Genomic DNA, 10,789 nt, shown 5'->3' with positions numbered 1-10,789 from the left:
ATAAGCTTGTTGACTCTTTAAATAATTAAATCTACTAAGGATCTTATTATTTACTCCCATCAATGTCCTGTTCAATTGCCCATTTAATTAGCAAGAATCAATAAACTGCACTGAATCAAATAAAGCAATTAAATAAAAACTCACCAGAGTCGAAACTGCTAGAAGTCTGTGACCTATCGTAAAAGTTAGAAATCATTAAATGTCTAATTAAAAGATAAAATTTATAATTAGGTATAACTAATTTTACTATATTAAGTAAACTGAAATTATCATATATATATATATATATATATATATATATATATATATATATATATATATATATATATATATATATATATATATATCCTGTAATATAGAAAACCAATTAAAATGTCAAGCCAATTAATTCAACTTAACCTTGTTTTGTCTGGCTGTATTTGCGCATGTGTTTTAAAATCTGTGAAAATAAAGTTCAAATATGGCAGTTAACATTTTATAGCAGTCTAATTATGATGTGTTTTAACTATGTGACCCATGGGCAGTGGGGTAGGGGTGGGGCAATTGTGAGATTACCTGAGATTTTTTTTTGTTGGCCTAACCAGAAGAAAAAAAATTAACTAACATAAAACAAATGCAGTTTTTTTTTTATAATAACGTTTCTTTAAATGCACTGAAAATAAGAAAATAAAGCGAACTTGCATTCTTTGATAAAAGCTTTGGTCGCTTAAGAGATATTTTAGCGACCAAAGCTTTTATTACATCCAAAGGTCCATATCCAATGCATCGGTAAAAATCTAAATCAAGACTCCTACAAACATTGTGTTAGTGTGCTACTTACATTTAAACTTCCATATCAAGACTACTACAAACATTGTGTTAATGTGCTACTTACATTTAAACTTCCATATCAAGACTACTACAAACATTGTGTTAGTGTGCTACTTACATTTAAACTTCCATATGAAGACTACTACAACCAATGTGTTTGTAGACTACTTACATGTAAACTTCTATATGAAGACTGCTACAAACATTGTGTGTTACTTACATGTAAACTTCCGTATGAAGACTCCTATAATTACTGTGTGCTACTTACATTTAAACTTCCATATGAAGACTACTATAAGTACTGTGTGCTACTTACATTTAAGCTTCCATATGAAGACTACTATAAGTACTGTGAGTGAGACAAAAACAATGACGGCTATGCTGATGGTCAATGCAAGGACATTGACCTCGTCTGAGTTTATTCTAGCATCTAAAAGTGATAAACACAGAATTGTAAGTTGTCAATAGCTGTAGAATGTGGTAGGTCTACACGTGTGTGATGGCCTACAGAGATGCATAATGTTTCAATAGACTAATGTAGTGCAATATTAATATATTATAAATTCGTCTAATAATATTAGACGAATGTATAATATAAATGGAGAGAGCACATTGTTTTATACGAATGAAACTTGGGGAATGATAAATGAACAACTAAACGAGTTCAAATAATGACCAGATTTGGCGTTATTCGTGTTGGGCAATTTGTAGTTAAACAAGAAATATCTTACAGTCCCCTAATGTAACATTTGCAATTTAAATGCCGATTTTGTTTTTGTATAATTTTTTTTTGGTTTTAAAAATATGGCCTACCTCTTAAAACTACTGTCGTTGTATTTGACGTTGGCATATTGGTAGTCGACGAAACATCTGTTACATAAGTATAAACTGGTGATATTTTATATATATATATATATATATATATATATATATATATATATATATATATATATATATATATATATATATATATATATATATATATATATATGTAAGTAGCACACTGAAACTATGTTATATTTATATATGCATATTATATATACACATTAGCAATGAATGGCATTTTGAACTAGATAGCAGTGTGCTCAATCTGTCTGCCTATATTTGGTTATATATTGTTTTAAGGTGTTTTGAGAGATCACATAAAAAAAGGCAACAAAAAAACCTACTGTGTCCCATGTGTGTCGTTGTTGTATCCTCTGATAGAATAAAAAGGGGAAAATTATATTATTACAATTTTTTTTACTAATTAAACACAAAAGCAATGGGCTCTAAATCGTCGAGTATAAATAAACAACTTTTTTTTTTTTTACAAAGATCACATAATTACATAGTTGTTAGACACTATTAATTAATTGGCAATCAGGAACGTGTAGAATTTTCAATTAGTGTTAATAACTATTTAATTTTACTCTGTTGGATTAGACGCAAACCGATACATGATAGTGACTTATTAATAACTACCATATATCGATTGTATACTGATAAGGCACCTCACCTAGTAGCAAATAGTGCTGACCACAAAAGATTTTCATATCTCATCTCACAGAAACAGATGAACTCTACTTTACCTGCCTTATACAGCTGTAAAGATTACACATACATAAGAGCTTATCACACTCTAAGCTGATGATTAATTTATATTTTCAGCTCGACAGAAAAAATTGTCTTTAACTCACCGTGAATTTCCGTTGTAGGCATACTTGGTGTGCTACCTAAAACCATCAAGGGAAATAGCACGTTAATTCTTGTGGATTTGAGGGGGTTATTTTTCCTTAACAGTGACATTCTAAAGGCTGATTGGAGTCATGCTCTTAATCTTATTGTAATTAAAAAATGATGATGTGATTATGCTTTGGGCACTATTTAAATAATTAAATACTTACTCTCTTCTGTGGTTACTGAGGTTGTATCATTTGCTGGAGAAAAAAAAACACATTATTTTAAGGTAAATCTTTGAGTAAATAACAGTAGGGCGGGCGCCCCAGGGCGTTGGGATGAGTCGCTAAACCTCTGCTTATAAATTACTTAACGCTACTTTCCCACTGTTGCATATAGGTATCTAAATGGCGTCTTAAGGCAATAGGGGATGGTGGGGGGGGTGGGGTGCTGGGGGGATACTAAATTTGCGAGACATCATTTAAAGACTGTCCGAACTTAAGCAGACAATTCATGAGCTATACAAACTTCTTACAATGTATAATCATCTCGGCTGACCGACTCTGTGAGTAAGACATGAACTGGTGTACCACGTGACACCGGATCACGTAGGATAGGTCCGTGGCTGGGATGGACAGCCTGGCCGTTAAAACCACCACATGGACGCTGTTTTTGTTAGGTACCTCGATGATCCTCGTCACCTTCTCGCTTCTTATCAGGTCTCCGTTTCCATTTCTACAAGAAAGAAATACAAATGCACATCAGTGACAATACGAAATAAGATTTGCAATGTTGGTTTAATTGATAAAGCTAATTATTGAATTATTTATACGAATTTTTATATTATGATACAATTTTTAAAAATCTTAATTCATATGGGTGTGTCTATTTTTTTAGCGTGAACGAACCTAAGAAACACATTAGGCGGGATATAGCTAGATCCATTAGACAAGCAGGTCCAGGTGTATTCGGTATTTGGTTCAACCAAGGTTAGGCCAGATAGTTCCGGATCAAGGGGCACCACTGCAGAAATAAAAACAGCAAAATTAAGAAACAGTTACAGAACTTGAATCTATGTTTCTGATATTTTAAAAGACTAAATCATCAAATGCTTGAGTCTCAGTGATTAAATAATTATGTGATTATCGCCCCTACACCACGACCATATGACAAGGGAGACTATCACGCATCAATTTTAATTACGCAAGCTTACTTTTGTTTAGTAAAGCAACTACTAATTGATTAGAGTTAAAAAATAATAATATTCTAGGTTATGATTTTCAAACTGAAGCTTAGATTTAATCAGCTTATAACACGTGTGATCGTTGAGATTGTTATTTAGTTTTTAAAAACAGATGACTCAGCTTGCGTCCACAAACAGACGTGGAGTTACTTCCCCCAGCAGAGTAGCTTATACAACAATGTGACATTAATTGCCTTCAACTTACGTATAACATAAGGGGTAAAAGTTGTTCTTTTCTCGTCACTGTCTAGCCGGTAATAACATATAAGCTCCCGGATGTTATCTAAAGCAGTTACTGTAAATGTTATAGTTGTGGTGTACGTCGAGGTTTCCTGTGGTAAAGCAAAATGTCAAGCTTGAATTTTTAAAATTTGAAATAAACGAGTTTATTGACTTTGAGGAATGACGGTTGAAATCGGGAAAGTAACAATTCTGTTGTTTATGTTTTAATTTCGAGCCCATATCTGATATAGGTCACACTTCCAAATGTAATCGGCACCATTCTGATATGGCACATTTTTTATCTAGCACCATTCTGATCGGGCACATTTTTATCTGGCACCATTCTGATCTGGCACCGTTCTGATCTGGCACCGTTCTGATCTGGCACCATTCTGACCTGGCACCATTATGATCTGGTACCATTCTGAATTGGCACCATTATGACCTGGCACCATTCTGATCTGGCACCATTCTGATCTGGCACAATTCTGATCAGGCACCATTCTGATCTGGCACCATTATGATCTGGTACCATTCTGATCTGGCACAATTCTGATCAGGCACCATTCTGATCTGGCACCATTATGATCTGGTACCATTCTGATCTGGCACAATTCTGATCAGGCACCATTCTGATCTGGCACCTTTCTGATCTGGCACCATTCTGATCAGGCACCATTCTGATCAGGCACCATTCTGATCTGGCACCATTCTGATCTGGCACCATTCTGATCTGGCACCATTATGATCTGGTAGTACCATTCTGATCTGGCACAATTCTGATCAGGCACCATTCTGATCTGGCACCATTATGATCTGGTACCATTCTGATCTGGCACAATTCTGATCAGGCACCATTCTGATCTGGCACCTTTCTGATCTGGCACCATTCTGATCAGGCACCATTCTGATCAGGCACCATTCTGATCCGGCACCATTATGATCTGGTACCAGTCCGATCTGGCACCATTCTGAACTGGCATCATTCTGATCTGGCACAATTCTGATCTGTGACTTTGCCAGACAATGCACACACGACCACGCACTTGGTATTTTATTTTATTTGGTCAATAGAAATAGACAATAGAAATTTACTTTTACACATTTCCGAAAGAAGAAACATACTTCAAAAAATAATAATGTATTTCAATGGGGGGCGCATTTTAACAGGAACGTTCAAATCGATACCTGAATAAAACCCTGTTTATTGTTTATTAGCTTGTTATACAATATGGTATACAAGATGCAGTAAACGTTAATATTTATGTAAACACGATAATCGCATCCGTTGGATAACGTTAAGACGAGATACACTTAGTTTTTACATTCACTGTGCTGTTGTCTATCCAATGATTGACCGGAAGTCCACCTTCCCTCCCCCAGAATAGCTCTGGCACCAGGGAATAATTGGTCAGTCGGACGCTGCATGTCACAGAACAGTTTGTTCCTTCCTGCAGGTAGGACAGGCCTGTGATCTCTAGGTGTTGGCCGTCTGCTGTAGTAGAGATGTCAAGGTTCAGTGGCTCGAAAGACATACATACAAACACAGATAAACATAAACATACGACACATACGCACATAGAAGGACTAAACTTATAAGTACACAATTAAATACATCAAAAGAAACCGTCATAAACAAATCATATACACGCAATACACACACACACACACACGCACACATATATTTATATATATATATATATATATATATATATATATATATATATATATATATATATATATATATATATATATATATATGTCTGGCTATATGGTTAGGAATAGAATTAGAAGTGAAGCACTTTTATTATACGAGAAACCCTTATGTTTAAAACTGTTTTCTGTAACGTCTGAATTGTAGTTGTTATACCTGTCTTTGTACACATTAATTGCACAATAATTAATTTAACCTTACAAAATTTCCATATATTACGTTATATGTTTAATAAACTTACCAGCATAAGCAGATATAAGTATAAATCCCACATAACAGTGTAAGTACATGGCGACGGCAACGATTTGTTACATACAGAAGTGAAGTTGTAAACTCGATTGATAACGTTAGCGATCTATGCATTGTAAATATTGGCCTAGATCGTTGCAACGGCAATAAATAACGACCAGGCCTAGTGTTTCATGCGTCTTGGTGGGTTGGCTATTGGTCTCACTATGTGGTAATCGACTGATCGTGTTGCGGTAACTTCCCACATACAGTGCTCCAGATAGTAGTGCTCGGTCAGTCATAAATATAATACTGATATACTTCACATAGAGGTGCTATTCATCAAACAGCACAACCCAACCTACCGCCCGCCCCCACCACTACAACACCCCACCCCCACCGCCAAACTGCCCCGAAATACCGTTACACCTATTGTGCCTACTATTACATTTCATCACCCGACATCAATGTTTTTACTGTCTTTCTGTAGGCAATATCCATCACCGTTCTTCACAAGAAGCCTATTCGAGGATACGTATACTTTTCTACCGTGGATTTGCATTATACAAATCACTACAATACTGTTTGTCTTTAAAAGCGCCGATGATAATGATGTTAAATTGTTCCTGTTTGGACGAGTGGTGTTGATAAATGACGTAATATCTTTGGGGTAGGGCGTCAATAAACCAACCGCCCGTCTGCCGATCTGCCAGTTCCTGATTGTTCTCAGATGGACCCAGGGTAGTGCTATAAATCTTGTCCATATTTGCATATATGTAAGCTATATTTCAACATTCGAGTCCATTAAGTTAAAAATGCATGGAAACAAATGTGATTTTTAAATTCATTAATGAACAAGTTTTAGAATGTGTAGGCTGTTATAATGTTGGGTTTTTCTTAAATTTGTTAACTATCTGGAGAAGCCTGATATTATGATTGTAGTCTACGTGTATAAGGTTTTTACGCCAAATGCGCTTAAATGCAGGGGCGTAGCGAGGGGGGGGGGGGGGGGGCGGGGGGTGCGGACCGCACCGGGTGACACCATTTAGGGGGGTGACACCAAGGCAAAAACATAGCAAAATATATAGAGAAAAACTCGAGGGGGGGTGCAAATCGAAAGTTTGAAGGGGGGGGGGTGCAAATCGAAAATTTGAAAGTTTGTCCCTGGGAAGGGTCTCTATGCCTCTGGGGGGGGGGGGGGGTGGCACCATTAAGTGCCGCACCGGCGCCGGGTGACACCCGACCTCGCTAAGCCACTGCTTAAATGCTATTATCTTTTCCCGTTGTGTCCAAGACACAAACGGCAAATAAAGAAGTTCTTGTGTTTCAGAGACCTCGGCATATGAGGGGATAGTGTGGTCAGCACAATGTCCACCCGCCTTTACTTTCCCAAACTTGAGTTAGGTACCCATTAGAGATGGGTGGACGTTATATTTTATATGAACCCGGATTCAAACTTGAGACTTTCAGGTTGGCAGTCTAGCTCTCTACCGTCGCATAAGCTTAATTTAGCTCATATTAAAAGTTTTTTTTTTTAAATATCATCAGTGTAAGTAGGAAGCATATACAAAAGTTAAATCAAAGTATTATTAAAGCCAGGAGAAACCATTAATGTCTTCATATTCCGCACAATGATTTTACAATAAGGTCCAAAAAAGCCATATTGGCCTATAGACCTAAACGAGCATCAGTGTTTCTTCTAGAAGAGATGCCTGGAAGAAACTCTGACGCGCATTCATCGAACGTGTTACCTTGGTGTTATGTAAAACATTAATATCTCCACTATACAAATACTTCCTTGATGAGACCTAGCCTTAACCATTATAGAAATCTAGTATAAAACTGCTGTTTACAATTTAAAAATTTGTTAGGTCAGATTTACAGTTAGATCTCTAGATCTAATTTGGTTTTCTTCTGTAGTTAATTACACGGTTTCGAAATTTACACGGACCCAAAACTAAACCTACTTTCTTTTCTTCGCCAGCTGGGCTGCATATGGCCAGATGTTACTCTAGTAAAGTCTGTATGTGTCCTTACATATCTCATCAGATTTTATATAACTTATTTGATTCACTATAAATCTAGTTACAATCTAGTAGAATATAGATCTATCGTTTCCACTATTAATTTAATTTTTGTTTTGGTGAGTGACTCAGACTCTCACAGAGTGACTCAGACTAATAATTTTTGGTAAAATCACGATATAGCGTCGGAAATTATTGGGTAATGTTCGTTGAGTTTCGGTAACATTCGTTACTGTAAACCATAGTTTATTTGACCGTTGAAAGAAAATAAAGTCAAGTGCATATTAATGTTTTAACTTAATTTAATGTTTAACTGACAAAAAAATAGCAACAATTAGTAAATCTAAATATTATTAATAAAGTCGAGTGTAGTAATTAATGTTTTTTTTTTAAGAAACAGAAAAAACCTGCAGAAGATTTGCGACAACCAGCTCTAGATCTAGTTAGAATCTAGTTCTGTTAGTAATAAGACGATTAGATTGACTAAAGTTAAAAGTAGTAAGAATAACTAGAATAATGTTTAGTAGCAGCAATAATTAGCACGTAAACTTAAAATAATTAGAAATACAAAATAATTAGCAAAAAGGTATTTAAAATGCAACTAAAATCAATCCTTGCACATTTTTAAACATTATGTATTAAAAATAATATGGCGGCAAATAAATGATTGTTTACAGTAGTTTCGGTGGTTTCCGGAACGGCTCGACAGATTACGCCATTATTTTACTGTTTTTTACTGCTGTACAGTTCCGGAATAATAACCGACGCTATATCGTGATTTTACCTAATTTTTATATAATGGGACTATCACTATCACTTGTTTCTTCCAGACTTTTTTCTCCGGGGGGGGGGGGGGGGGGGGGGGCACTTGAAATCTTCGGGGGGGGGGGGGGCGGTAAACTTTCTTCGGGGGGGGGGGGGCGGACACTGTTAAAAGTATATATTTTCTATATAAATTATATAAATTTCATTTTGTTCGGGGAGGGCGAAGAGATGCCTGGAAGAAACTCTGATCACTATGACTTAGTTACTAGACTCTAGAGACTATCTGTATAGAGTCCTTTCATATGACGTCACGTCCGTTCGTGATACCTACGCCCGCCGCCACAGTGGTGTACACCAGACGTAAACACAATCAGCTGTTCGCCAGCGCTGGACGTGTTCACCAGCGCTGGACGCGTTCACTGTATGTAAAGAACCGCACCCGCGGAAAAGGAAAAATACGTTAAAAAAACTTGAACTCTTAGGAATTGAAGATCCTTATACTGTTATTGACAGTTTCGTATACATAAATATGTGGACAAAATTTCTAAATAAAAATACTGTTAGTAATACTGTTTGCGTTTAGAGTTAAAGTAGCCGAATCTGATCAAATGCAGTTCTCGATACTTTGTTTCAGGTAAGGACAGTAAAATAATAAACTTCATTTTAATTATAAAAGATAACTATTAATAAAACAAATATGCTCGACCTTCACAAATACTAATAGTAAAAGACAAAGTCAAAAGTAATAATAAGAATAATAAGATCTAATAGTAGGCCTAATACCTGGCTCCGCTGGGTAGACATAGAATCTAGAATCTACTTCTTTACTTAAATTTAATTACTTTAGATCTACATTCGATTAAAAATACACCCATAATAAATCAAAAGTAGTCATAATAGGCCTAATAAAGCATTTAATTGTCTCTAAGATCTAAAACCTCGCTCTATTATCTAATCATTTTTTTAGCAAACGAAATTTTCTGAAATTGAAATAGATTGTATGACTAGACTTAGATCTAGAATCTGCTACTTAAAATACTTAAATTAAATTGTAAAAACTTTATACAAGTATGTAGTTGATATTATTGTAGTAGAAGGCTTTAATAAATTACTAAGGCCTACCTACTTTGCTGTCTTTTTACAGCAATATGTATCTGATACTGGACTGAGTTTAATTAAATTCAAATTCATATCTAGTAATTGGTCTACTAAGTTTTTGTAGCCTAGTAGTACAATCTAGATCATACCAGCCAACAACAAATAACCACATTATTATTATTTGGTTAATGATTAGGCTAATTTTTTTTTTTAAATCCACTGTTTATAAAAGAAACAAATCAAGCTAGAAACATTATAAGTGAGATGGTTTAGAATAATAACAATGGACCCAGTCTACAATTGATACAATTGCAGGTCAACATAGGGCCTACAGTCTAGTAGTTTACAGTAGGCACCTAGTGTGTAGCTAGTATACTAGTGTGTAGCTGTCCAGAGTTAAGATTCTTAATGCCTTAATGCTTTCCCCTGATAAGCCATGTGTGCTATAAATGACATAACATGACACCGAGGTGAGAAGTGTTGAGGGGAGAGCAGTGGGACTTTCCCCTTTGTTCTCCCTGCTGGGCCCTGAGGGTCAAAATTATATAAGAAATACTATCTCTGTGGGGCGGGGTATCACGGAGGTGAGACATTTTCAGGGGAGGGCAGGGCAGACTCCTCTTAGGTTTTATTGTGGGCTAGATACAGGTGGGGGCAGCCATCATGAGGGTTGAATGTCAGTATTAATGTGTCTGATTACTTCCCTGCTGGATTATAAGGGTCTTAAATTGTATAACCTGCTACCCAGATTGGTTATTACCCATGGATTATATTAGCCGTTGTAGTGTGGGTTTTGTAGGAGTTAAGTGGTCTCACGTTTGCTACAGTAGATAGCCTATAATATATTACTGCATTTGATCAGCTTCGTCTACTTAAACTCTAAACGCAAACGGTATTACTAACAGTATTTTTATTTAGAAATTTCGGCCACATATTTATATTATCCACGAAACTGTCAATAACTGTATAAGGATCTTCAATTCCTAAGAGTTCAAGTTTTTTAACATATTTTTCCTTTTCCGCGGG

At 35.8% G+C, this 10,789-nt stretch overlaps 1 protein-coding gene across 1 annotated transcript; it reads right to left on the bottom strand.

Annotated features, from left to right (window-relative positions):
• Positions 1-1,118: 1,118 nt before the first annotated feature.
• LOC131945207 (uncharacterized) lies at positions 1,119-4,437 on the bottom strand. The gene is made up of 9 exons (XM_059306235.1): positions 4,291-4,437; positions 3,918-4,044; positions 3,378-3,492; positions 3,005-3,204; positions 2,697-2,729; positions 2,490-2,525; positions 1,980-2,009; positions 1,624-1,680; positions 1,119-1,240 (listed from the first exon to the last, which is right to left on the bottom strand). Exons 1-9 carry the CDS (start codon positions 4,435-4,437, stop codon positions 1,119-1,121), a joined length of 867 nt encoding a protein of 288 aa, XP_059162218.1.
• Between the last annotated feature and the right edge of the window lie 6,352 nt (positions 4,438-10,789).

The sequence above is a fragment of the Physella acuta genome, unplaced genomic scaffold (genome assembly GCF_028476545.2).
Source record: "Physella acuta isolate Inbredline_101_S28 unplaced genomic scaffold, ASM2847654v3 ptg000531l, whole genome shotgun sequence".
Lineage (NCBI taxonomy): Eukaryota > Metazoa > Mollusca > Gastropoda > Physidae > Physella > Physella acuta.
This window is presented reverse-complemented; position numbering and strand designations above follow the sequence as displayed.